We start from the raw sequence: 27,267 nt of genomic DNA on the forward strand, positions 1-27,267 counted from the left end.
CGCCAGAGGGAATCTGGCTTCGGAACCCAGTGGCCAGCGCTGCCCCCTGCCAGGCACCCTCGGGGCCCTCGCCAGCTGCTGGGCCGCCTGGGAAGCCTCAAACCTGCAACCTCTGTTTTGTAAATGGGGAGCTCTCATTCCCCCTGCCCCCCCACGCCCGCATGGGGCAGAATCCAGGCCGGCTCATGCCATTTCCTTATTAGAGTTTATTGGTCCCCTGACACATGCAGGCCCCCGGCCGCCCCTCCCTGCAATCCTGCTGGCGCACAGAAGGGGAGTCGGGCCACCTCTGGAGGGTCGGGTTAGGGAAGCGGGCCGCTAGTGGCCGATGACCTTCTCGATCCAGGACTTATAGGGGGCCACGGCGGTGGCCACGGGGGGTTTGAAGATGTCGGTGCAGTTCTTAGAGCTGAAGGACAGGATTCCAGCCACTTGGCCTCTGCTGCATATCACGGGTCCTCCCGAGTCCCCCTGCCGAGGCAACAGAGCACCGGTCACCTTTGCTGCCCACTGCGGGAGGTGGGGGGCAGGAGGCTGATTCCAGGGCAGAGACCCCTGCCCCCCTCTCCCTGCACCCTCCGTCCCCCGACCTCCTTCATTCCCTCCTCCCTTCCTTTCCTTTTAACTCTCTTTGCTCCTTCTTCCCACCGCAGGGCCTTTGCACATGCTCTATCTATGCCCTGATCTTCCTGGGTGCTGGAGTTCATGCCCCAGCTCTGCTGCTGGCTATGTGACCATGGGCAACCTCTCTGTGCCTCAGTTTCTGCACCTGAGAAATGGGCTCACGCTCGTGCCAACCTTCAGGACCCCCAGGGAATGGAGGGAACAGGGCCTGGGGAGAGTTGGGGCTTGCCTGGGTGCCCAGCTGCTGGCCGATGAGGCGCCCCCCACCCCAGCGCCCTCACCTTGCAGGGGGCCTGGTTCTTGGAGTAGGCTGCCAGGCAGATCATGCGGGGGCTGATGTCACCCTGCCAAAACCGACTGTTGTTGCACATCCTGGCGTCCAGCACGTGCATATCCAGCTCCTGCAGTGCCCTGGCCAGTTGCCCACTCTGGTGGGTCACACCCCAGCCGGCCATGCTGCACCGCGCTCCTGCGGCCACTGCCTGGCGTCCTCGCGGCAAGGCCAGGGGCCGGATGGTCTTGCTGCGTTTCACCTTCCCATCCAGCTACAGGGAACAGAAAGGGGCAGGTGAGTGCAGGAGGGGACCTTGGGGGAGGGGAACACTGGGGGAGGGGCGATGAGGGAGGGGTTCCTGGGGGAGGGACAGTGGGGAGGGGACCCTGGGGGAGGGGAACACCACACTGAGGGAGGGGACCTGGAACTACCATTTCTCCCACTGGCAGCACCTTAAGCAGCGCGAGGTCATTCTTCAGATGGGGGGCTGGCTTGTATTCGGGGTGCAGGACCACCTCCCTGATGTGGCAGGTAAGGGCAGGGTCTCCGAGCACGTGGAGCCCCAGCACCAGCCTCAGCAGCTGTGTCCTGGGGGCACAAGATCAGGGTGTGGGCGGCAGCCCTGCAGCCTCAGGGGCACTCGGTGTCCCGCACCCCCTCACCCAGCCTCTCTCTGGGGTCCTTCCCCTGCTACTGCTCAGCCCGTTCTTCTCCCCACCTCCTCCAGCAAGCCTTCCCTGCTCCCACCCCTCCCCAGACTCGGCCCGGCCAGGGGCTTGTGCTGTGTGTGTCTTAAAAATGCTGACCCTCCCTGCCCCCACCACCAGCCTGGGGCTCCAGACAGCGCGTACGTTATGCCTCAACGTCAGTGATTTGTTCAGAGGCTGGCAGTGACCTAGCTGGGCCCATCGGGACCTATCCTCATAAACTTGCCCAAACTAGAGAGGAAGAAGCTCTTTTTACAGGACTTAAGGGGGCCCATCCTTGCCACCATGGGAGAGAGCCTGCCTGATAATGTGGCCAGGGGGCAAGACAGCAGAGTTGAGACACAGGCAAGCTTTTGAGCGCCTCATGGGAGCACCTGGATCAAGCCATGCCTGAAGGCTGCCTCCTCTTGGCGTTTTCAGTTACATGAACCAACAGCTCCCTTTTGGTTATTTCACCCAGTTTGATCTGTGGTCTTTGTTACTGGCCAGACCAGAGGTAGGGCAGCTCTGGGATGGGTTGATTTGGTGGCTTCACAATGGCATCAGGGACCCAGGTTCCTCTCTGTGTTGGCCCTGCCACCCTCATAGACCAGCTCTGTCCACATGGCCACAGGTGGGAGATATACTCCTGGGTGTCACAAGGGGCCTGACTCTGTCCACTTGGAAGGTGCTTTGTTGTAGCAGATAAACCATCCCCAGGAATCCTCACGGCCTAATGTCACATACACACGCCTAAGGTCAGTGTCACATACGCACGCCTCAGCAATCACTGCAGAGGGCAAGGGGACCCCCCCCCCTACAATGCTACAATTGGCTTAAATCTCTCAGGTGAGAGTGGGGATGACAGGATAGATTTGGGGACAGCTGGGGGGATGGGGGTGGGGCAGGGCAGGGTCACTCACGGATGGATCAGGCAGTGGGCAGCTGTCAACACCCACTGCCGGTTCACGAGGACCCCCCCACACAGGTGGGAGCCGGATTTCTGCAGCGAAACCATGTATGGGTGTGAGTTGCGGGCAGCCTCTCGACCCCCAATGATGTGGGTCTCAAACGTGTTGCCTCCTGGGGATGGGGAGAGAAAAAGCCAGGTTAGGGCTGGGTGCCCCACCCCTGCCATGACCCTGCAACTCCAGCTCTGCAGCCCTGGATGGAATGTTCTGGAATTAGACTATGGGGTTGGTTGCACAGCTCTGAATGCGCTGAAATTCTCTGAATTGTATCCTTTAAATGGGCAAATTGTACAGTATGTGAATGACATCTCAATAAAGCTGCTATAAAAACTGTTCTAAAACCAATCATGAATTAAAAGGATAAAAAAGTGCTCTAATGTGAATCAGCTCAAAATCTTCCTGGGATTCCCCATCGTGCTTTAAACATCTAAACTCCTCATGAGCCACGAGACACGCATCAGCTGACCCTGCTTCCTTCACACTCGCCCTCACCCACTCCAGCACTTGGGTCTCCCTGCCGCTCCTCCAGGGCACTGCCCTTGTTCCCACCTCAGGGCCTTTGCATGTACTGTTCTGGAAGCCTGGAGTGCATTTCCCCCAGACATTCCGATGTCTGGCTGTCTCACTGGTCTCGGCCCAAAAGTCTTCTCCTCAGAGACCTCTTCCTCTTCCTCTTCCTCTGTTCTCTTCCAAGCACTCACCCCACCCTGGTGTTGTATCCCACACACTTCCGCATTGCCTGTCTATTCCCACTAGCCTATGAGTGATGCAAGGACAGGCTCTGTGCCAGTCTTGTTTACAACAGGTCTAATACAATATATGGTCAGCAAATAAGGAAGGAAGCATGAGTGGATGGATAGATAGATGATGGATGGATGCTGGGTGATGGGTGATGGATGGATAGAACGAAAGAAGGAAAGAAGGGAGGGAGAAAGGATAGGGGTGGATGGTTGGGTTCCTACCCTGCTGGGTCACCAACTGATCACAGAACTATTGCCATCCAGCCAGGCCAGAAGAGTGGGATGCCCACCACGGCTGTCCTTCCATTTCACGCCTCCAGGTGCCGGTTCTAGCCGCGCATTCATGATTTGGGAAGTCAGGCAGCCGGGGCTCCAATTCCAGCTCCGTCACTCCCTTCTGGGCAACCCAAGCTAGGCTGCCTCACTCTCTGGGCTGTGGTCTCCTGCCCCCGCAAGCTGGAGTTGTGTATAAACATACTAGCACACCCTGCCGCCTGCGTGGTGCTGGGGGGCAAACAGCCTGCATCTGCCCCACATCCTGTGAATCCAGCTCGAGGGTGAGGTGTGAGGAGTACGCTCTACCCTCAGAGTCCCAAAGTCTCCCCTCAAGACAACTACAAGGGGAAATGCTTGATTTCACTTTGGAGAAGCCCGGCCAACCTCAGCTTCTCCAAGTGGTCGAACGGATCCACCAGGACAGGGAGAACACAGCCCCCCTCCGTGGGTCCTGTGGAAACTGCACCACCGGAGCCCAGTCTGGGAACGCAGCTGACAGGCCCACAGTGGCCAGAGGACCCGGGGGACATAGAGACGCTTCCAGAGCGCAGGGACCGAGGTCAGCAGGACGACGCAGTGACCCACAGAGGACCCCGTGGCGACAGTTGGAATAAGGTCTGTAGGTGAGCGGATAGGAAGGATGCTGAGAATCTACCAGTCACATAAGGGGCTGTCTTGGTTCTCAGAAGACTCACTGGAGCGCTTAGGGGTGAGGGGCAGCACGTCTGCAGCCCACTCTCAAAGGGCTCAGAAAAAGAATGATACACATACCTACTTATATTTAACACACACACCCAGGGTCGGGATGTGAGTGGAAGAGGGGATGATAAAGCAACTGGAGCAAATGTTTACCACTGAGGAATTTAGGGAAGAGAAGATGGAAGTTATCTGCATGATTCCCTTGACTTGTCTGAAAAAGCAGAATTAAGTCAAAAGGAAAAGAATGTAAAATATCTGTCCTGATGGGGCCTCTCCTCTGCCCCAAGGCCTCGCCTCGCCCTCAGGCTTCACTTAGAAGAAGTCCTAACAGCTACTGTAGATAAAACTCACAGACCCTCAATCCACCTGCTAAACTCTCCGAGCCTCCACTGCACTGAGCTGTGAGATGATCTCCTCAGGAAGGGATCATGTGCCCTTAGCAGCCCTCTTCACACTTTTTTTTTTTTTTTGCGGTACGCGGGCCTCTCACTGCTGTGGCCTCTCCCGTTGCAGAGCACAGGCTCCGGACGTGCAGGCTCAGCGGCCATGGCTCACGGGCCCAGCCGCTCCGCGGCATGTGGGATCTTCCCGGACCGGGGCACGAACCCGCGTCCCATGCATCGGCAGGCGGACTCTCAACCACTGCGCCACCGGGGAGGCCCCACACTTTTTTTTTTTTAATGCTTTTTTTGGGTCTCACTTTTTAAAAAACTTGAACTATAGTTGAGTTACAATGTTGTGTTAGTTTCAGGTGTACAGCAAAGTCACTCAGTTATAGATATATATTCTTTATCAGTTTCTTTTCCGATTTTAGGTTATTATAAGATATTGGACACAGTTCCCTGTGCTAAACAGTGGGACCCTGTTGTTCATCTCTTTTATGTATAGTACTGTCTATCTGTTAATCCCAAACTCCTAATTTATGCCCCCCCATTTTTTTTTCCCCCCACGCCTTGAAGCTTGTGGGATCTTAGTTCCCCCACCAGGCATTGAACCCAGGCCCCGGCAGTGACAGCGCCAAGTCCGAGCCATTGGACTGCCAGGGAAGTCCCACATCCCTCCCATTTAAAAAAATTTATATTATCTTCTCACTAGGTCATCCACGTGCCCCGCACAAAACTGTTGGGGGAAAGTGAAACTCCTTCCCTCCCTCCGTGCCTCCCAGCTCTGGAGCCTTCTTCCAGAAATATTCCAGCAAAAGGGAATGGATTCTCACATACTGTCAGAAAAGAAACCCCCAGGACGGCGGGCATCCTCGGCCTTTTGCCCTTTGCTTAACCCGCCATCTATTTTCAAGGCTGTTTCAAGGAAAGCCGCCTTGTGCTTTTGGGGCAGCCAACATGTCTTCAGCGGGGTCCCTTCTGAGCACGGGGGAGTTGTTTCCAGTCTCTGTTCTGATGCCCCGTGCCCTGTCTCCCACCCCCAGACCCCAGGTGCCACAGCTCTGGGCCTCAGTTTCCCCACCGCGCTCACCTGCCCACAGGGCTCCCAGGACCGCCAGCAGCAGCAGCATCGAGGATCGCGGGGCCTCCATGATGCTGGCCCCGGGCCCCCAGCGCCACCCACACCCACCCTTCCTGTGGGGGAGGTGACATTCACAGCTCTGGCTGCTTCCACCTCACCCTGAAGTGCCTCTAAAAGATAGACTCTCTGAAGACAAAACCCCGTCACCATGATCACACCTGAAAAGCTGACGAGAAACCTTCATTAGCATCTACTGTCCCATCACGTTCAAGCTCCCATCTCACACATGGTGTTTTGTGGTTTCAGTGGTATTATCTCCTTGCCCTGTTGTCTTATTTTTGCAAAATACACACACCATAATTCACCATTTTAACCATTTTTAAGCGCACAGCTCGGCGGCACTAAGCACCTTCACATTGTCGTGCAGCCAGCCCATCATCATCTCTAGAACTTTCTCAATTTCCCAAACTGAAACTCTGTCCCCATGAAACACTGACTCCCCACCCCTCCCCCAGCCCCTGGCCCCCACCATCTACTTCCTGTCTCTGTGGATCTGACTCCCCCAGGAACCCTCTGTGAGTGGAATCCGACAGCATGTGTCCTTCTGTGTCTGGCTTCTCTCACTGAGCATCATGTCCTCAAGGTTCATCCCTGTGGTAGTAGGTGTCAGAATCTCCTGCCTTTTTAAGGCTCAATAATATTCCACTGTCTGGGTGGACCACACTGTTTAGTTTCTTTGTTTTTTGTTTTTCTTTTGGCCATGCCATGGGGCTTGCGGGACCTTAGTTCCCCGACCAGGGATTGAACCCAGGCCCTCAGCAGTGAAAGCTCAGTGTCCTAACCACTGGACCACCAGGGAATTCCCCGGACCACATTGTGTTTATCCATCATCTGTCCATGGACATCTGGGGTCTTCAAGATTTTGGCAATTTTGAAGAAAGATGCTATGAACACTCGTGTGTTATGAGTACCTGGGGGGCTCCTGCAAATCCGAGGGTCCTAGCCAGGCTCAGCTAGGTCCTCCCTCCTTCGGTCCACCCCTCTCCTTGCTGCTCCCCGACACCACGTGACCGCAACCAGCCAATCAGAGCACACCCCGTACCCCCTGGCCACAGGGTTTGGTTCAGGGTAGAGGACCACCCTAAGCCCTAAAGCAGCTCAGTGAAGACTGTGGCCCGCATTTCTTCTGGAACTTTTCAGACGGCCCTCACTCTCTGCTGGACTTGGAAAGATGTCACCCTGGATGTGGGTGGGCCCAAGGCGAGAGGCGTCCACCTGAGAATGAGGCCCACACAGAGGAAGCTGACCACACGCTCAGTGCCTGAAACCACAGTTCTGGAGGCTGCAAGCAGGAAATGGGCTTCATGGGGCAAAGGTCCAGGTGTGGGCCGGCCTGGTTCCTCTGGGGCTACAGGGGAGAATTATTTCCTGCCTTTTCCAGCATCTAGAGACAGAGATGCTGGGATTCGGGCATGGACGTTTTCAGAGCTGTTATTCTGCCGACCACAGGTAGGGGGAGACAAGAGTCAGGGCACAGCCAGCACCTGGCTCCAGCTGTGCCTGAAACCCCCGCCCTGTCAGTCACGGAAACCAGTGAAATTCTCCTGCACTTGAGTCAGTGTGATGAGTCAAGCGTTCTTCCCTCTGATGCTGAAAGGGTTGTGATAAATAAAGAAGACTCGGATGAAAAATGGGTCACAGAGGCGGATGAGATCGCCCCGATGCTGGGGCTCTGAGGCCAGATGCAAACCGTCCACCTCTCCTCTGACTGCGTCTGGCACACGAGGCTAAGGTTGTCTTCACCCAGGAGGGCTTGTGAGGCCAGGGTTCAGTTTAAGAAAAATGAGTATTTATAGGGTGTTCACGTGTCCTACCTCGTTTAATCTTTCTAATAACCCCAGGAAGTAGGTTTCATTGGTATTGGGGGGCAGGGGAGGGCGCCATATTTTGGCAACTAAGAAGAGACGAATTTCAGATACACGACAAGTAACTTTTTGGTATGATTACGTCCCAAACATTACATGGGATGATCTGAGAGTAAAAACAGTTTGTTTACCTGAAATCCACGTTGAACCAGGCAAACCCAACGCTGAGGCCCCCGGGGGGGAGCACAGGATCCCGAGGCCCCGGGGCGAGGCAACTGCGTGCACAAGCTCCTTTGGATCTGGGGACAAGAGCTGGGCGTTTACACCCCGGCTTCCATCCTCAGACGCTCCCTAGAGGGTGGGTCCTCGACCCCTCCCCTTGGGTCTGGGGGCTCACGCCTGTTCCCATCTGTCCTGTGCAGGGCAAGAGGCACCGCGTGACCCTAGGGCTGGTGGGCACTGGCCTGGCCCCTGGGCCCTCATCCTCCCGGCCCTGAGGCTCCGGTCATCTAGGCGGTGGGGCAGTGACATGCACCCCTCCCTCCCCACACCCACGTGACCCCGACCCACACAAGCCGAGCGTGATGAAGGGTGAGCACCGAGTCTGGATCTGTTTGTTACAGAAGCCCGGGGAAGGGGAGAAGGGGTCCCAGGGGAGCAGAGGGGTTGGACCCACAGGTCCAAGGGTGGTGGCAGGTGGGGTAACCTTTCCCGTAAACGCCCAGACGGCATTTCTGGCTTTTGGCCCAGACGCTAGGTTCTAAAGCAGGGGAAGAAATGGGTGTGGCTTTGTTCCAATAAAACTTTATTTTTGCCCAGGAGCTGGGGCTTCGGACCCCTGGGGCCACCCCTCAGCCCCAAGAACACACCCCAGGCCCCCGCCTGGCCAGACCCCGGTCTCTGCGGCCCCTCCCCCCAAATCAGCAAACCTGACAGGAGACCCCTGGGGAGCTTCCAGGTTCGGAGGGGCGGCTGCCGCCTGCCTGTCTCGGGTCACATGCATGGCACCAGGGCCTGCGTCCCCGCCTGGGCCCCGTTGGCCTCGCGGCCAAGGAGAGGTTGGTCCTCGGGCTTCTCATAAAGTCGCTTTATTTAGATTCCAAACAACCGCAAGCAGAGAGAAGAGGTGACCCCGAGTCAATCTGTCCGCTCTCAAGCCGGGACCCCGAGTCTCTGGCTCCAGCTGGTGGGTGGGGCGGGCGGGCCAGGGTCCCCGAGCGGCGTCCGGCCCAGGCGGGGCCGCGAGCGCAGCGGCCTCCCCGGAGGCGGAGGGGACAGGGCGGACGCAGTGTCCGGAGGTAGTGGCGGCGGCAGAGAGTGGGCGGCTGAGGTAAAATCTGTCAGTTTATTTGCGGAAACGCGGGGTCAGGACTCCTCGGTGCCCGAGTCGTCCTCGTCCCCGAAGCAGCTGTCGGCCTCGGCCTCGGCCTCGGCATCCTCGTAGTAGTCGTCGTAGAAGAGGTCCGAGCCCTCGTCAGGCGCTGGGGCCTTGGTCTTCACACAGTACTCGGCCAGCGTGGTGGGCACCTTCACGCCGTCCCGCTCCGCGTCCACCTTGGTCCCCAGGACCTGCTTCCTGCGGAGAGAAGCGGGGTCTGCCTCATTGCGGCCGGCAGCCCTGGGGCCCCCGCGCTCGCTCCCGTGAAACAACATAGGACAACTGGGGCGACGGCCGGGCCATGGGGGCCAGCGACAGGATGGCCGGGGCAGAGCAGACGGGCCCAACCACTCCTGGCCCCCGCGTGTGCACGGGCCTCTGATCACACACGCGCGCACAGACACGAGCACACACGTGTGGGAGGCGGTGGAACGCGGGCTCTGAACCAGGATGAGGGCTGTGCAGACACAGGGAGGGTGTCGGCTCATCAGGAAGAGAAGCGCATTTCGGCCCTGGCCGCTGAGGTCAGGCGAAGTGGGAGCAGCCACGGCGCTGGGCCGGGTCAGTGGGCGAGGGGCAGGGTGGAGGGTGGCGGGTGGGGTGGGCGGGGTCGCTCAGCAGCCCCAGGGGAAGGGCCAGCCACTGGGAGGCGCCCGTGGCGGGACTCGGCACACCCCCACCAGGCCGGGGTCCCGGGTCCTCTCCTCTCTGTACTTGAGCGTCTTCCTGTCACCAGCACCGTGTCTCCTGCACGCGCTTTCTGTCCGGAGCTTTATCCAACTGACGGTAGCCGGCAGGAGCTCTGACCGCACGTGCTGTGCCTGGGGTCCCACCACCCGACAGGGCCGGTGGGCTTTCTGGAGCTCCCACCATGGGGTCGTGCGGCCGGCCCACGGGCACAGGTCCCCACAGCTGCGTGGACACGGTGGGTGAGCATGCGCCTGGATGCTGGTGAGGACGAGAACTGTTTCCCCGGGTGAATGCTGGGCCTGCGGGGGGGCCTGGGTCGTCATGGAGATGTGTCTGACCTATTCCCTTTTCCAAGAGGCAAATGACAGACTAAAAACCTCTTTGGAGGAGACTTAGTGAAGCGTTTAGTTTGTCACGAAACAAGTCACAGACCCCAGGGGCTCCTAGAGCAGCTCACGGGACACAACAAACACAACGGGGCAGAGAGCGCAGGCCCCTGGGGAATGTTTCACACAGACTCCCCTGCGAGGCTGGGCACCTGCCTGTTCACGCGGAAAAACAGAAAACAACAGAAATGAGAGGAGTTCATCCTGGCAAACTCCTAAGTGATGCGCTGCTTTTACAACCAGGAGAAACTGACTTTTCGTAAAAGAAGTTATCTCCTAAACATGCTCATACCACACGGCTTTGCTACCTTTAGAGAATAACTCCAAGTCTCAAAATTGCGACATTCACTCCCGTTAGGCGAAATGATGGAACACCCCGCACAGCACGGTCCCGGAGAAGACCGCGTGGGACAAAGCACGGGGCCACGCACACGCGTGCACGCCCCAGCACGCAGGATCCGCGTACACGGGGGATGGGGGGTACCGGTGGGATCGCTGACCTTACAGTGTCAAGCAGAAGGATGTGGCAAGACCCTGCTAGATCCTGGCGGACACCAGGCCGTTTATCTCTGTGTGAGGTGCATGCACCCACATGTCACGCACACGAGATACGCACACACACACACATGGCACATCCACACATGATAGTACATATGTGGGCCACACACTTCACGAGAGAAAGACCCCAGCTTTTCCGGCAAGAGGAGGAGGGCTCAGGAGGGGCCCCCCTGCCTCCCCAGGCCCCAGGCCCACTCACCGGATGATGTCCGTGTACTCGCGGTCCTTGCCTTTGCTTTCTTTCCACTTCCTGTACATCACGGAAGCGTCCACGTTGGCCGGTGAGAAGGTGTTGGGCTCGTTGAGGAGGGAGATGACGCTCAGGAGGATGGTCCTAGGGGAGGCGGCAGGAGTCGGCGTGGGGGGTCCACGGCCCAGGGGCTGCCTGCCCGGGAGCCTCATGCCCCGAGCCGGCCCGCCACCCTCCACCTGCCCTCTGCGGCGTGCCAGGCTCCTGGGACGGGACATGGGTGGACAGCCAAGGCCAGGACCATCTTCCCTCCGCTGGAGCAGGCCTGTCCCCTCCCTGGGGCATCCTGCCTGGAGAGTGGGTCCCCTGTGCCACTCATTCCCACTCCAGCCTGGGGAGGAGGAGAGTGCCCGGGCCGCTCAGGGTGAGCACAGCACAAGGGGATGGAAGGGCTGTGCTCCCTGGGGCTCGAGGAAGGAGGGGGGACCCCAGGGGCACGCAGACACGGCCACAGGAGTCCCAGAGACCATTCCTGAAGGTGGGTGGGGCAGGGATGGCAGGAAATGGAGGAGAGGCCGGCAGGGATGGGGGCTCTGGCGGGAGGGGGCTCCCACAGACGCTGCCACCCCACAGGGAGCTGCATCCTCCCGTGTCCACGTCCCCAGGGCTGGCCTGCCCGACGCTGACTGCCTCACCTGACGTTCTGCGTGGGGTTCCACCGCTCCGAGGGCAGCTCCCCGCTCTGGGGGTCATCGACGGGGGGGTGGAGGATGGAGATGCACACGTCCCCAGTCTGTGCGGCACGGGGGGGTCAGCACCCATGAGGCTCCCGTCCACACGCCCCCCGCCCCACCCCGCCCCCTGGAGGAGCAGGCTCACCTCGTAGATGTTGGGGTGCCACATCTTGGTCAGGAAGCGAAAGGCCGGCGGAGAGTAGGGGTAGTCAATGGGGAACTTGAGGCGCGCCTGGTGGGGGAGAGCAGAGGCTCAGCCAGGGCCGGGTCAGGCCGCCCAAGACCACACACAGCGGTCAGCCTGGGACTCGCCTGCCTCCGGCGCCCCTCACGGGCCAGGGGCTTTTCGGGGTCACCGAGCTGAGCTGACCACCCCGGTCCCTGCCCTGCTGTCAGTGGCTGGGGGCGGGGGGGGGGAGTGTGTGGGCACTCGCCGGGGTGCAGCTCCAGGCCCGTCCCAGCCCAGGCCTCTGGGGGGACCAGAGCCCTGGCCCCAGGGAGCGTGGTGGGCCCAGTCCTGGGAGCCGGGTGCCCAAGCACCGCGCTGGGCTCCCAGCCTCAGTCTCCAACCTGTGGGGAGGATTAAAATAGATGGGTGTTCACTGGGCAGGCGCCGGGGGCGGAGATGAGTCAGCACCAGGCGGACAGGCTCTTTGCCCGCAGGTGTCAGTCCTGGGGGGTCAGGAAGGCAAACGGGAAGGTCACGGGCAGACGGGGGAGGGCCGTGAGGGAGAGTTATGCCCAGGCCTCGCCTGTTTAAGCCCCAGTCCTGGGATCCTGATGGTGCTTCAGGCTCTCGGGGCCAACGTGGGACAAGAGGGGGCCGCGGGCCCCCCCATCTTTAGAGAATCGTCCTCCTGGGCAGCGGGCGCTGGGGGCACTCGGGGGAGGGCCCTCTGTTCTGGAGTGAACGTGCTGAGGCCTGAAGTCAGTCTGGAACTTGGGCCTCAGACCCTGCCCCTTGGTCCGGCCAAGCCCAGGGCTGCGTTCCTAAGTGAAGACAGAGACCAGCTGAGGCCTCCTTAGCAGAGTAGGGGGACAGGCCTCCCCTCACCAAACACCCATCAAGTCCCAGAGATGCCTTGACTGCTGTGCCAACTGAGGCTCAGAGAAGGAGAGCACCTTGCCTGAGGGCACACAGAATGCAGCTGTGGAGGGGCTCCCCAACCCAGGTCTCTGGGGCACCCCTCAGCACGCGCTGCCCGGAGCCCCTCTGGCTTGTGAGGGGGAGGGGGGAGGCTGGGCGGGCTGAGAGGAGGTGCTGGAAAGCGATGGTGCCCCCCGGGCACTTCCAGCCCCTGCATTTCCACATATTTCCCCCCACTCCCCAGCCAACCACCTCAGAACAGGAGGACGTGAGGGTGGCGGAACCACGGTGGGTCCCACGCTGCCTTCCTCGAGGTCAGACTCTCGCGGCAAACGCGATCAGATTTGTGGCGCCCCTCCCTAGCCCAGGTTTCTAGAATAACAGGATCATCCCCCCAAAGCCAGCCTGGAAGGTCCTACCCACAATCCCTTGCAAACAGTGGGCAGTAGCCAGAAACCCACGTCCTTTCCTTTCCTTCCAGTCCAGCACCCTTGCTCAGAGTCCCGGCCTGGCCTCAGGGTGGGACTCATGCTATTCCAGCTCTGAGTGGGGCCCTTATCCTCACAGCCAACAGCTCCCAGATGCAGACAAAAGAGGCTCAGGGACGAGGGTTGGTTAAACCATTTGGGGACCAGCCCCCAATCCATGTCCTGCACGGGGAAGACGGATTCCACATCAGAACTCAGCCCAAGGCTGTCCATGCTCATCCCCCCATCCCACCCCAGCAACAAGGGAATCTCAACTCAAGAATCACCCCAGCAGGCCAGCCTGCCCCCTCCCGGCCCCTGAGCAGGCGTGGCTAAAATGTTAGCCAAAACTGCAAACACAGACATCTGTCCGGGCAGTGCCAGCCCCGCCCCGCCACCGCCCGGGCCTCCCAGCCTGGCCGCTGGGCTCTTGGCAGGCGGCATTGGGGGTGTTCCAGCTGAGGGCCCAGGCTCCGCTTCTCTTACAAGGAGACCCCCTGTCTTGTCCGTCTGGCTCGAGGAGTAAAGTCCTTTGATCTGGGAGGGGTCCTGCCAACACCACATCTGGACTCATATCCTGTCCAGGTACTGGCCTGAGTCCTCGTCACACTTGTCAGAAACACAGCCGGTCCCCGGGACAGCCCTGGCCTCCCCGCTCACAGAGCGCCCAGAAGCGACCCAGGGCAGGAGACGTGGGGCCCAAGAAGCCGCCTGCTCAGAGGAACCTGAGAAAGGCCAGCCGGGGCACAGAAGAGCCTAAGCTTCTGAGGCCGGGCCTGGGTGGGCTCTGTGCTGTGGCTCCCGGGGACAGGGCTGAGGGTGGGAGCGACGGCCGGACAGAACACGTTACGTAAGGCTCAGGATGAAGCCCAGAGGGCTTGGCCCACTGCTATCGGCCAGGGTGGCCGCTTTCCAAGCAGGTCCCGGCTGCCAGCCCCATCCGGGCCTTTGTTGGAACCCGAGCCAGTAGCCGAGCCAGCCCCCAGGCGGGAGGCCTCCCTCCCTCCCAACAGTGCTGGCTGGTTCTGGGGAGGCCTCTTTGTCCGCTCCGGGCAGCGGGCAGGGCCAGGAGGAGGGGGACGGGCACCAGAAGCTGGAGGAAGCAAAGGCCCCGCACCCAGAGAAACAGGGAGGGTCCCGGGCCTCCCCTCTGGGGACATGAAGCAGCCTTAGAGGGAAGAGGCGCTTCTCGGGGACTCCTAGGGCCAGAGGGGTTGACCGAGGGCCCCTAGCTCGCCAGAGGCGGTCAGGCAGCGGGGCAGAAGGAAGGGGCCCCGGGAGGAGGAGGGACAGAGGATGGGGGCCCCGCGAAGAGAAGAGGGAGAGGGAAGGAACCCCGTGAGGAGGAGAGACAGTGAGAACGGGTCCCACCAGGGGAGAGGACGGGGGCAGGGGGCAGAGGTGGGGGAGGGGCCCCGAGGAGCCGGAGGAGGGGGTCGCCGCCCCCTGACCCCGCCGCTCACCTTGAAGTAGCCGCCCTCGTAGTAGGTGTTGGGGGGCCCGAAGATGGCCACCTCCCAGTTGTACAGGTCGCCCTCGTCCACCAGGGTCACCCGGAAGCCCTCCACCGGCTCCTCCTGCAGCCCCTTGAGCTCCAGAAGCAGGGCCTTCTGTGAGCTGGGCACCAGCGGCCGGGCCATGGCGGCGGCGGACGGGGCCGGGGCCGGGGGCGCTTGGGGCCGCGGGGCCGTGGGGGCACGGGACGGGCAGGGGCCGGGGCCTCCTTCTTCGTCCACCGCCCGGAGCCGCCGGGCGCTCCAGTAGCTCTGCACCGCCGCCCGGCGCTCACCTCAGCCTCCGCGCCCCGCCCCCGCCGCCCGCGCTTGCGCTCCGCCCGCCCTGACCGCGCCTGCGCGCCCCTCCGCGGGGCACGCCGGGAAGCGATCCCTACCACTGCCGCCGAGCGCGCCGCCGGGAGCCGGGGGCTGAGCCCGTAGGCCCTTTGCCGTTCCCGACACCCTGGGAGGCCGCCGCTGCCGCCCCAGCTCGGACGAGCGGCCGGGACCCCTGTGCGCGGGGCCGCGGGCAGGGCTGCGCTGCGCCGCCCGGCTCGGCCCGCCGCGCTTTTGTGGCCTTTTTGTGACGTCTCGTCGCGGGGCGGGGCCGGGTCGGAGCTATCCGGAGCCTCAGTTTCCCCAGGGGCGCTGGAGCCAGGAGGGTCCCGCCGCTCGCAGCCCCTCCCCACTTGGCACGCCTCTGCAGCGTGGACTCGGCACTCGTCCTGGCCGAACCCCAGACCAGAGCCCTGACCCTCCCTGGCTGTGCCCGCGTCTCAGGCCGACCTTTGACCCCACCCTGGGCTTCACCCGGACCCTGCCAGAGCGCTGACCTGGCCGCGCCCCGGGCCCGGACACCCGCACAGCTCTGGGTCGGAGAGTTGGGATGGGGCCTGGCCTCCATCCCTGCACGTCCGCAGGTGACAGCTCCCCACGAGGGTGGGCGTGGCACTCGAGGCCTGTGGTGGCCTTGCTGGCAGGTGACCCGGGCAGCCAACAGTTGCACCAACACCTCGGGCTGAGCTGAGCTGATTTCCTCCCCCGGCTGCCCCGACACCTGGCCCTGGGCTGGTCCCCTGCTGAGAACAGACAGGTAAACCCGTCTGGGGAAGGAAAACAATATATCATCTGTGGGGATGGAAGGAGTCTGAGAAAGCACTGGGCATAGCAGCAGCTTCATCAGTAAGGGGGCTCTGCCCTGCACCCCGAGGGACCTGGAGGGGCCCGTCATCTGTAAAGTGGATTGCACACCCCTGTTTGTCCACTGTTCCAAGCGTTCTCTGTCCCTCATTTTCTGCCTCTCATTCTCTGTCCATAGCACCAGTGTCATAACCTCGGCATGTGGCCGCTTGTTGACGAATAATAATTAGAATTAATTATGATTCTTCCAGAGAAGTTTCCCAAGATGTCGTTTGGCAGCTTGTTGATGAACAATAGAATTAATTATGATTCTTCCAGAGAAGTTTCCCAAGATGTCTCCCTGCGTACACCCCACAGGAGTTATCGCAGGAGTTATTGGGTGAATGGGGGCAGCCCTGGAAATGTAAAGAGAGGTACCAGGTTTATGGCCCCTCCAGCTGGTCCCACATGAGGCCTTGTCCCCCAGGAAAGCCTGCACCTCAGGCTCGAAACATCCTGAGGTGGTGGACGTCTGGGGTTTCTACCTGCCCATTTTCTGGCCAAAGCACCTCCATTTTCCCATGGGGCTACCACTCTTAGTCTGCAAGGTTCCAGTTGGACTGATCGTCAAGCCCTGGCTGCAGGCATGGCTCCTCCAATCAGAGTACCCTAGGCCCCCTGGTTGGTTCAGGAACAGCACGTGACTTGGCCTTTTTCTGGGGACACGATGCTGCTGAGATGTCTGAGCTGGGAGAACCTGAACCTGGAGCTATAGGACCGTCTCGTCACCACAAGGCCTGTGAACAAAGTTGGCGCTCAGGAAAGCTGAGCCAACTGATGAGAAAGTGCTGAAGACCCTGTTTGTGCTCCTGGATCCAGCCATGCCTGGCCTCCCCTTGCAATGGTGCAAGTCAATAAATTACTTCTTTTCTTATTAAGCCAGTTTGAGTTGAGCCTTCCATCACGTGCGACAGAAGAGCCCTCAATTCAAATCTAGGTCTGCCATGAACTTGGAAATGGTCCTCAAATGTAGACTTGTAAGATAATGAACTTGTGTTGTCGTGGGGTTTTCTGAGGTTTTTTGTTGTTGTTGTTTTGTGTTGTTTTGTTGTTGCAGTGGTTTGTTATGACAGCTACAGGAACTGAATACCCTCGCTTCTATGAGCGTCAGAGTCTTCCTCTGGAAAATTGATTAATTAATTCATGGCCTTCCACAGACAAATCTAGGTGCTGGGGGTACAGCAGTGAATAAAATATGTAAAAATCCCTCCCCTTGGGGAGACAGGGAGAAAGGACATAAGTAAGCAACTTCTGATAGCAATAATTGAAGAAAAGTAAAGGACAGTGAGGCATTAGCAACGGAAGTGGAGCCGGAGAGTTATCTCGGATAGGGGCTCAGGGGAGGCGCCTCTCAGGAGGTGGCATCTGAGTGGGGACCAGAATGGGGTGAGCCCCTTGGGTCTGGAGGAGCAGTGTTACAGGGAAAGGGAACAGCGCGTGCAAAGGCCTGAGGTAGGGACAAGCCGGACCAGCTAGAGACCAGTGTGCCTGGGGCAGAGTGAGGGGACAGAGTCAAGGAAAAAAGCTGGGGAGAGTCTCTCTGCTCAGCTTTCCTGAGTGCTCACTGTGTTCACAGGCCTTGTGGTGACCAGATGGCTCCAGGATCCAGGCCCAGGTCCTCCCAGCTCAGCCACCCCAGAAAAAGTCCCAGGGCTGCATCTCATTGGCCAGCTGGGAGTCACGTGCTGTTCCAAGCACTGAGGCCAGGGTGCCTGGAGCACTCCTACTGGCTGGTGGGGTCGCCCAGGGCAGTGAGGATGAGGGCTGGACCAGTGTGGGGAGGCGCAGGCAGGATGAAGCTATGATGTGCAACCTACAGGATGCAGAGAAGGGCCAGCTGAGAGGACAGGGGAGGCATCCAGGCTGAGCCCTGGTCCCTGGGTGGACTGGGGGCTTCCTCGGAGACCACAGACTCCAGAGGAGCCCCAGGGTCAGGGGGGCTGACCGGAGGCTCCGTCCTGGATGTGGCAGGCCTGGGATGTCCTTGGGTTGTCCCTGAGGAGACGCCCAGCAAGTGGTTGGCTCCCCAGGGCTGGAGCAGAGCAGGGCTGGGCCTGAGATGTGCATTTGAGACTCCTTGGTGACCAGGCAGTAATGGAAGCCATGGCCTGGATGAGATGCCAAGTGAGGAGGAAGCATGAGGAAAGGAGAGGAGAGGTCCCTGACACAGAAGGAGGACGCCTTTCCCCAGGGAAGCTGGGGAACAGGAGCCTTCGGGGTGCTGTGGAGTGAACGCTATGGGGGCGCGGGGTTTGGAAGGGAGGGAGGCCGAGCGTCCACACTGCTGTGAGGTCAGATAAGCAGAACAGCTCAGCCTCTCCAGGCTGTGCCTGTAAAGGTCAAACCAGGAATTCAGGATCCAAGACCAGGCGTGATGGTGACTCAGGGGTGGCAGTGAGGGAAGGTGGTGGGGCAGGGAAGGTGAGCCCAGATGGAGCTGGCCTCAGCCTGATCCGGGGGGGACCCTGGAATGTGAGTTAGCGTCCCATGAGGCAAGTGGACCAGCTCTTGGATCCCCTGGTGCTCACTGGCCACTCCTGCCCCAGATGGGGGCATGAGGCCTCCTGGGCCACATGGCTTGGTCTCTGGTGGGGCAGCTGTGAGCCTCGGCAGATGGGAAGGGGATCTGGTGGCACCAGTGACACCTGCTACACGCTGCCTAGTCCAGGGGACCACAGAGCTGACCGGAGGCTGCCGGAGCCCGCGAGTCCACCTGCATCGCACATTTCATGCAGATGCCCTGCCCGGCCGCAAGCCCCATGCCGCAGGGGCCTCAGCACGGCTTGCTCCCCGAGGCCGTCCAGCCCCTAAGGGTCTCAGCCTGCTGGCACGCCGGCCCATTTCCTGTGTGCGGTGTCAGTAACAGCTAATGCTGAGGGAGGGGGGCACCTCTGTGAAGCTACTGGTTGTGTAACAAACGACCCACAAACTTCGTGGCTTGAAATAGTAACATTCATTCATTTAGCTGCAAAGCAGGAGTCTCCCGTCAGGAACCTCTGTGTGGCCTGTGCTTCCTCAGGCTACTGCGTGGCCACCGCATCCCCTGGAAGCCAAGTACTGTCACAAAAGCCACCAAGTGCAAGGAGAGGGGATGCAGATTCCACCTCTTACCTGCCTCTTTCGGGGGCTGGGAGATTCAACAAGAGCAAATGAGAACAGAAAGGAAGCCCTGGCGGCTTTTGGAAAACGCAGCGCAACTCACTGGTTTATCGATTACCAGCCAAGGGCAGGTGCTGGGAAATGGGAGGCAAGGTGGTCCCTGCCATTGGTAGCTCGAAAAAGGCTTTAGATTCTGTCCCCGTGTGATCTCCCTCAATCAGAATCGGGGTGCCCTGGGTCCCATTTAACAGAGGAGGAAACTGAGGCCGAGAGTGAAGTTACCCGCCTGCAACTGTCCTGGGCTGGGAATCTGCTTCCTGCGGAATCCTCCGTCCAGGATGTGCTCCTGCTGGCGGAAAGGGGGACACCCAGGGTGCTTGGTGACTCTAACGGGTGTGCCTGGATCCCGGACGGGCCCCGTGGCAGTGGTGAAGGGGCTGTGGCTCTGGGTTACAGAGCGCGGGCCCGGGTTCGGATCCCTGCTGGCCCCTTGCTGGTGCTGCGACCTTCACTCCTCTGGGCTTGGTTTCTCCATCTGCCAAATGCGGGCAGTGGATTACCTTCCGTATAGGGCGGCGGTGAGTCAAGACATTGTCAGGTCTCAGACGTGTTAGCTGTTTCAATCGTCACCATCGTGACTACCTGCCCAGCTGACCTGTCCCTTTGGCGGTTGGGGAAGCCGAGGTCCAGGGAGGAACTGCTGGGGCGGGGCGCTCGTGGAGGGCAGGCTGGGGGCCAGCCATGCCTCCCAGGTCTCGGGGCTGTGCCTCCAGGGCACCTCGCTGGGTGCCCCAATGCCCTCTGCTCTCATAAAGCTGAGTCCAGGGGCTCCCTGGGGTTTCTGGGCAGTGGTGGGACCCGCTGGGGCTGGCCAGGGTGCGCCCGAGTGGAGGGCGTTTCCAGAGAAGCGTGCTGGGGGCTGGACACGGGTGCACACACACACACACCAGGTCAGACTGGGGAACAGATTTTTATTTCTGCTGAGGAGAGGGGCCTGGGCAGGCGGGCGGGAAGGGATCCTTGGCCTCCCCCCGAAGGGGGCTTGGGCATCATTCCAGGCGGGAAGCTGGGTGAGGGGGCTCCCTGCACCCCTGGCATGCAGGGACACCCCAGTCCTGGCCCCGGTGAGCCGGACCCCGAGGGCCCCAGGAATCCGGGTGGAGGAAGCGGCGGCCGAGGGAAGGGCTCAGCCCACGGGCTTGACCTTGGCGATGAAGAGGGCGGCCGCCTTCTCCAGGAACTCCTCCCGGGTCATGGGGGTGCTGGGCCGCCGGGCCACCAGCGCGCGGTCCATGGCCAGCGCCAGGCTGTCGGGCCCCAGGCGCGAGCCGGCCTCCAGGTAGCGCGCGGGCGTGGTGTCGTCGCTGGCCTGCAGGGCCCCCTCCAGCGTGTCCAGCACGGCCTGGCCCACGTGGCGGTCAGCCACGGCCAGGCCCGGGTCCTCCAACAGCCGGTAGAGGGCGCCGGCGCGCGCCACGAACTCCAGCAGCACGAAGCAGGTGAGCATCCCCGCGCGGAACACGGCCAGCGGCACGGCCTCGTGGTCCCGGCACTGGATCTTGCGCAACAGCGGCGCCACCACCTCCTCGGGGGCCTCCCCGTCCCGGCAGATGCGCTTCAGCAGCTCGCTGTACGTGCGCCCGTCCAGCCCCGGCTTCTTCTTGCGCCCGCTGGCGCTCAGGCACTCGTAGGCCACGCCGACGTTGTTGTTGAAAGCGGTCCTGCGGGCGGAGGGGCCGTCGGGCCGCGCCAGAGCCCCGCCCCTGCCCCCCGGCCCCTCCCCCAACGCGCCGGCTCGTCCAGCCTCAGGGCCTTTGCGCCAGCGGCGCCCTGGCCCGGAACGCCCTCCCCCACATCTCCCCACGGCTTTGAGCCTTTGCTCAATGTTACCTTATGGGGGGGACCCTCCCTGACCCCCTAACCCCTTCCTGTACTTCTCTTTGTGGTGTCCTCACGAGTTCCCTCCCTCCCACCAGCTCAGCCCAGGGGCCTATGTCAGGGAGTTTATTTGTTGGTCACTGTTACAGCCCCAGCGCCCAGAACACTGCCCAGGAGCCCCAGAAACGTGGGCTGACCCCGACGATGGGCATCCGCCCATGGACTCTCCATTCCATCGATGATGTGTGTGCCCATGGGGTGTCACCGTGGCAGGACACATCCCTACCTTTTAACCTGGGTTGTCTCTTTTCACCCCTGCAGGCCCAGAGGCAGTAACCCACACTGTGGCTCAAAGCCGCTGCCGCCTGTCTTCGTGGGTAAAGATTTATCCGCAGGCGGCCACGTCTACCCAGACATGCTGCCCTTCTGCTGCAACAGCAGACCCGACGGTCACGTCAGGGACCAGCCACGGCGCTGACATTACTTACCGCCTGCCCCATGAGGACCCTGATGTCCCACCACGAGCCCTGGCCACGCTGGAGCCTCACAAGTGGTTAAGTGAGTGGGCTGGGGTGAGCCTGGGCATCTAGATAACCCGGGTCTCATTCCCATCCTTCTCTCAACAGCTGGCGGCCGGCCGAGGCCCAGTTCCATCTCCACTAAAGCAAAGGGGAAGTGAGGCTCAGGGCAGCGGCCAGGCCAAGGGTCCCACAGAGGAAGGGGCACCCCCAGGGCTCACATTCGCCTTTTCTGGGAGCCCAGCTCCACTCTTATCTGTGGGACCTGTACGGGTCAGCGTGGGTGCGAGCCCGGTCCACGCTGGGCCGGAGCACGGCAGGTGCCCAGGGCAGGGCCCAGGGATGGACATGCTCACCCAGTGAGCTCCGTGGGTCAAGGCCCTTTACAGAGGAGGAACTGAGGCCCAGAGGGGAGGGGAGAGGACCTGGGGTCTCGCCCATCTGGGATTCACTTCTCACTTCTTGGGTCCTTAGGATGTGCTGGTGCTTTAGGGCCAGTGAGATCACTCCGTGAAGCGCTGGGGGTGCCAGACGCAGCATCATGCTCCCGTTCCCAGGACTGGCACCGTGTTAGCTGCTGCCGCCTCACAATAACCCCTTGCAGGAGCTTTTGTTATCAACTCCTTTCACCAGGACGCGTGGGTCCGGGGGACCTGGCAGTGATGATGCCCGTGTCAACTCTGTGGCCGCGTGGCAGTTACCCCCACACCTAGATCACGTCGCAGCCTGAGTCAGGAACTGGGAATGGCTTGGCTTGGTGGTCCCGGCTCAGTCTTCAACCAGGACCCTGGCAGGGCTGCTGTCCCCTGAAGGCTCCCTGCGGAGGCCTCTCCCCACGGGGCAGTGTGAGAGTGCTAAGGTCACGGCACTGGCCCCTGGAGCGGGTGACCGGCAGGGTGGCAACGCAGGCAGCTGCCCGAGGCTGTGAATACGGGGGGCGGGGTGGATCTCGGGGGTGTCTTGAAGGCAGGCCGCCCCACCCCCACGAGAGCATGGCCCACTTCCCGTGGAGGGTCCACTCCCCGCAAGGCTGAGTGAGCAGAGCCCCTGCCAACCCAACAGCAGCCGTGTGAGGCCACTGAGGTCTCGGGTGTGTCCCTGTGGCCTGATGGCTCATCCTGATGGGGCCTGAGCGTCCACCATCCGCCCAGCTCTGCCTGATGCCTCCCCAAGGAACCTGGTCGACCCACTAGTTGTCTTGAGCTGAATCAATCCCCCCGGAGGCGGCAGCGTGTGGGGACCCCTGAGCACCCTGTGTGCTCAGAGATGTTCCTGGCTGGCCCAGACCTGCACCGGTTCTAGCCACTGCGCCCTGCTTCCCTCCTCTGGAGAATAAGGGTTCTCGTCCTTGCGTCTCAGGATTCTTGGGAGGACAGAGGGTAGATTTTGTGCTCGGCGTGTGGCAGGGGACCCCGTGCGCCTGTCATTAGCTGTCACCAGCTGCCATTCAGCGCTGTCCAGGTTCTGTTTACCATGGGCCTCGCGGGCAGGAAGACGCACAGGGGGGCAGTTACGGTCCAGTGAGATGAGAGCGTCAGGCAAGAAGCCAGAGGAAGGCCACACCCCATCTCAAGGCCGCCCTCCCGGGGGCTCCCAGCCACGAGGGAGCACCCACACCGCCTGCCGTCCTGGGCTGTGGTCCTCAGGCTCTGCCTGTATCAGCTCCCGCACAGAGCAGTTTGCAAAGCACGTGGGCATTTGTTAAAAAAGAACCTATTTACGGGTCTTGTCACAGAGACGTGGAGACTTCCAAGGTAGACCGGGGGCTCTCAACGGGGTGACTCTGCCCCCAAGGGACACTGGTGACTCTGGGGACAGTTATGGTTGCCACCACTGGGTGGGTGGAGACCCAGGAGGCTGCCCAACACTTGCAGGGCCCAGGACGGCCCAGCACAGAGTGACCGCGCTCCCCCTGTGTTAGCAGTGCTGAGGAGTGACTCTGGTTAATTGTTTGGGAAGAAATTGGGTCCTCTCCCTGCTCACACCAGAGGCCTGCATACATTCCCACGGAGTCAGGTGGTGTGAACCAGGGGGGCCCCCAGCGTGTGTGGGTCACCTCCCCTCCCTCCCACTCAGGTGTGGATTTAAATGTGTGTAGCATCCCGGGACCTCAGACGGCAGACGGTCACGGGGCGCAGTCTCCTGGGGGGTCCGTGGAATCCCAACCTGGGGGGGTCTTGTCTGGGAAGATTCTGCCCCCAGGGGACACTGGGTGATGTCTGAGGACGTCTGTGCTTGTCACAATGGGGAGGGCTCCCGGCATCGCGTGGGTGGGGGCAGGGAGGCCGCTCCACACCCCACAGAGCCCGGGACACCCCACAGAGGATGCTCGGAGCCGAGGAGACTGGCTCAGACCCTTTGGTGCCTTTGCATGTTTTCTGGGGCCAAGGGGACCTGCAGCGGTTGGCACTCTTGCTGTTCCTATTAGCACGTGGTGGCTTAGAAGGCGGCCCTGGGCCACCATGCCGGGTCTGCTGTGTTTGTGCTCTGAGGGCCGTCACCAGTCCTAGCAGCCAGCACGTGTGATTTCGAGACAACAGCAGAGGGGATTTTGGTTGAGTTCTCCCCAAATCTTTCGTGCTGAGGTCGCTCTCAAGAGCAGCCCCGGGATTCCCCAGCCCACCCCTCAGCATAGGGACGAAGCTGCCCAGCCTCGGGGGGACCCGCCTGGCCTGGCTTCTGCTTCTGACCCGGCAGCCGAGGTTATGGGGCTCCTGACTGGGAACGTATCTCTGAGTTCAGCACCAGCCCCGCCTCGGGGAGACCAGGTGTGCCACCAGCACCGGCCACTCACTCTGCTCCTCCTGAGAACCGCTCCAACACTCCTTCAGTATGGTGAACAGTGTCCCCCCAGGTGCACGTCCACCCGGAACCTGTGAGTGGGACCTTATTTGGAAACAGCGTCTTTGAAAGATGTAATTAGTTCAGGGTCTGGAGGTGGGGTGAGGTAGCCTTAAAACCAATGCCAAGTGTCCTTTTGAGAGAGTGACACAGAAGAGAAGCCACGGGAAGACAAGGCAGAGGCTGAGAGGATGCGGCCACAAGCCAAGGATGCTTGGAGCTTCCAGAAGCTGGAGGGGGCAGGAAGGACCTTCCCCTACAGCCTCCAGAGACGGCACAGCCCTGCTGCCCCCGGACTTTGGACTTTGGCCTCCAGAACTGTGGGAGAATAAATTTCTGCTGTTTTAAGTCACCAAGTTTGTGGTAATTGGTTACAGCAGCCCCAGGACACTCAAATGGCCCCCTTGGTTCTAAATCCAACAGACACTTATCGGCCCTCATCTCTAGGGCCATTGGACGCAGGGCCGCTGCCAGCCCACAAGGTGCCTTTGCATAAACTAGGCAAAGCTCTGCAAAAAGCCTTCACATAAAGGTCCTCGTCTGTGACGTCTAAGGAGTGAACGGCTTGTGCAGTGCTTGACCTGCACGACTGCACGTGGTGACCCTGCCGCTGACTCTTCTCCTCCTTGAAAGATGTCCTGGTTCCCTGTCTTCTGGTTCCCTCCTTCATGTCTGTTCTGCCTTCTCACGCTTTCCTGTGGGTTCGCTGAGGCTGTGGCTCCTCAGAATCGGGTCCTGGGCTCTTCTCAGCTCCCCTGAGGCCTTCACAACCACCCCGCCCCCCGCCACCAGGTGACAACCACCCTGCACCGTCACGCATCTCAGCTGCCGACCCAACTGTCCACCTTCCTGCTTGGAGGTTTTCCCAGCTCCCAACTTAACGGTCCCCAAGTCATTCTGGAAACTTCCTCCAAACCAGTGACCTCCCATCTCATGGACCACCTGGGGCTGTTCCTGCACAACCCCCTGCAGACCCAGCAGAACCCATGGATGCCCACCAGCCCGCTCCCTGCCAGGTCCCCGTCTCAGGGGTGGCCCCGGCCGTTCCCTTTTCTGGCTGTCACTTTGGACAACCCGCTTGCCCTTCCCCTGCGGTGGAGACTGGGTGCTCCGAACGGGATGCCCGTTCTCCACACCCCTTCCGGCTCCCTCCCAGCCTCTCTGTGGTCCCCTGCTTGGGGTCCGCACCTTGACTCTCTCGGGAGGGCTGCCCCCAGGCAGGAGGGTTCTGGGGTCAGGCTGAAACGCTCCCTTGCTTGGCTTCCTCCCCCTTCCTGGGCTCTCTGGGGACCACCCCCATCCAAGACCCAGCCCACCCACATCCAGCGCCCACCTTGTCTGGTTGATGCTGCGCGTCAAACAGCTCCTCCCCAGCCACCCGACACGGACCATTCCCTCACCCGCTTCTAAGGGGGGGGGGGGCAGGCGCCATCCCCTCCACCCCTCCATGCTTCAGCCCTGCGAAGGCTCCCGGCCTCCCCCTCTCCTGTGGGTCGCACACTGCAGCCCCACAGCCTCCAGGCCAGTGCAGCCGGTGGCCTCGTGCCTGCAACACCTTTCCCTGTGTGTCAATGCAGGCCCCTTACTGGACGTCTCTCCTGCCCGCGCGGGACCTGGATTGCTCTCTATCTCCACGGCCCAGCCCTGTAAATATTCATTTTCTGGCTGAATGGACGGGGATGCTACCACGCTGGGAACGAGGCAGCTAGGAGGGACCTGGCTCGGAGGACTGGCTCTGAGATCTTGGCCAAGTCCTGTCTGGGCTCCATGATTTACAAAAGTGAGGTAGATGCAAGGGGGACCTCAGCACCTGCAAAGAGGCATCACCAAAGCCCAAGTCTGCCAGAGCTACCGGTGCCAGCACTCGGGTGGCCCCGCCGGGGCCCTGCAGCCCGGAGCCATCCGCGCCCCTCCCGCGCCAGGCAGAGCGGACTACAGTTCCCACCACGGCCCGCGCTCGAGAGCCGGCGCCGGGGGCGGGGAGCCGCGCGGAACCCGCTGGGAGTTGAAGTCCGACCGCGGCCCCTACCCACCCAGGCCCGGCCCAGCCCCGCACCTCTGGGAGTGGTGAGCCAGGCGAAGGTGCCACAGCGCGCGGCCCAGGCGCTGCTGCTGCAGCAGGAGCTGGCCCGGGGGCTCCCCGGCGCCGCCGTTTGCAGGAGACCGCAGGTCCATGTTCTCGAAGTAGTGCGCCAAGAAGGCGATGGGCTCCTCGGGTCGCGCCTCCAGCACCTTCAGCAGGGCCGCGCGCAGCATCTCCGTCACTCCGACCTGCCGCAGGAAGTCCTCCTCACTCTCGGCCGTCGCCGCTGCTCGGGACACCCCCGGCCGGCCGCTGCCTGTGAAATTGGCTGCCTGGGCCACAGGCGGCCGCCGCTTCTCCACTGCCGCCATCTTCGCTGAGGGCAGCGGGACCGGAAGGACGTCCATATTTCACAGTGCGCTGGCACCTCGGGGCGGCCATTTTTGTTGAGGGCAGAGGGCGCTCGGATCCTGCGGGGAGACTCTGGGAAATAACCAGCGCAGGCCACCTTTTTCCCTAGGTTTTCATTGGCACTTACTCTCTCTCCGTTTTCCTCTTTAGGTGTGCTGGTTGGCTTTCCTGGCTTAGGCTCGGAACTTAAATTTTGCCAGACTCCAAAATGGATCCCTAGGAAGGGCTTGGTTTCTGGTATGAAGCCGGATTGCTTGCCATCTTGGTAGTGGGCGAGTCCTTCATTAGCATGGTCCCCTAGCAACCGGTCTCATTGGTTACCAGGGAAGCCCTGCTGAGAGTGGGCGGGATGGTTCCACCCCAACTCCGGGCCTAAGCGCCGCTCCCGCCCCCTTTTCTGATTTTCAACTCAGAGCCTTTGTGCTCAGCTTGGTCTTCAGCCTAACCCAATTTCCGTGCGAGTTTGTAGCTCACCTCGTGGGGAAAGGCCCCCTCTCCCCACCAGGCTGGGTTAGGGGTCTGGTCTGCGCTTCCGCGGCCCCTAGTCCGCTGTACGGGTTCACAGAGCGAGTGGACCACCCACGGTCCCCAGTTCCCCGTCCCAGGCTGTTACCTTTCCTTACCACTAGAGGGAACTTTCTCACCCCGCATCCTCTATAGCTCTAAACTCTCCCAGAGCTCCTCGGTTCCACACGGCTGACGACCCTGGCATCTACAGCCCTTCATCTGCCGG

The 27,267-nt window shown here is 61.1% G+C and overlaps 3 protein-coding genes across 4 annotated transcripts; all 3 read right to left on the reverse strand.

Annotated features, from left to right (window-relative positions):
- Positions 1-237: 237 nt before the first annotated feature.
- Positions 238-7,873, reverse strand: GZMM (granzyme M). Of its 2 annotated transcripts, XM_030845715.2 has the most exons (5): positions 7,791-7,873; positions 2,508-2,667; positions 1,351-1,486; positions 906-1,169; positions 238-471 (listed from the first exon to the last, which is right to left on the reverse strand). In XM_030845715.2, the coding sequence occupies exons 2-5, from the start codon at positions 2,600-2,602 to the stop codon at positions 319-321; spliced, it is 648 nt and encodes a 215-aa protein (XP_030701575.1). In that variant the 5' UTR covers positions 2,603-2,667; positions 7,791-7,873; the 3' UTR covers positions 238-318. The 2 variants fall into 2 exon arrangements, with proteins under 2 accessions (XP_030701575.1, XP_030701574.2); XM_030845714.2 differs by lacking the exon at positions 7,791-7,873 and having other exon boundaries at positions 2,508-4,696.
- A 604-nt stretch (positions 7,874-8,477) lies between these two features.
- CDC34 (cell division cycle 34, ubiqiutin conjugating enzyme) lies at positions 8,478-14,883 on the reverse strand. Its single transcript, XM_030845716.3, has 5 exons — positions 14,553-14,883; positions 11,681-11,767; positions 11,497-11,594; positions 10,811-10,945; positions 8,478-9,175 (listed from the first exon to the last, which is right to left on the reverse strand). The coding sequence occupies exons 1-5, from the start codon at positions 14,727-14,729 to the stop codon at positions 8,965-8,967; spliced, it is 708 nt and encodes a 235-aa protein (XP_030701576.1). The 5' UTR covers positions 14,730-14,883; the 3' UTR covers positions 8,478-8,964.
- Positions 14,884-19,820: 4,937 nt separating this feature from the next.
- On the reverse strand, positions 19,821-26,692 carry TPGS1 (tubulin polyglutamylase complex subunit 1). The gene is made up of 2 exons (XM_030845712.3): positions 26,157-26,692; positions 19,821-20,584 (listed from the first exon to the last, which is right to left on the reverse strand). Exons 1-2 carry the CDS (start codon positions 26,528-26,530, stop codon positions 20,050-20,052), a joined length of 909 nt encoding a protein of 302 aa, XP_030701572.2. The 5' UTR covers positions 26,531-26,692; the 3' UTR covers positions 19,821-20,049.
- Between the last annotated feature and the right edge of the window lie 575 nt (positions 26,693-27,267).

Source organism: Globicephala melas, chromosome 3 (genome assembly GCF_963455315.2).
Source record: "Globicephala melas chromosome 3, mGloMel1.2, whole genome shotgun sequence".
Classification (NCBI taxonomy): Eukaryota; Metazoa; Chordata; class Mammalia; order Artiodactyla; family Delphinidae; genus Globicephala; species Globicephala melas.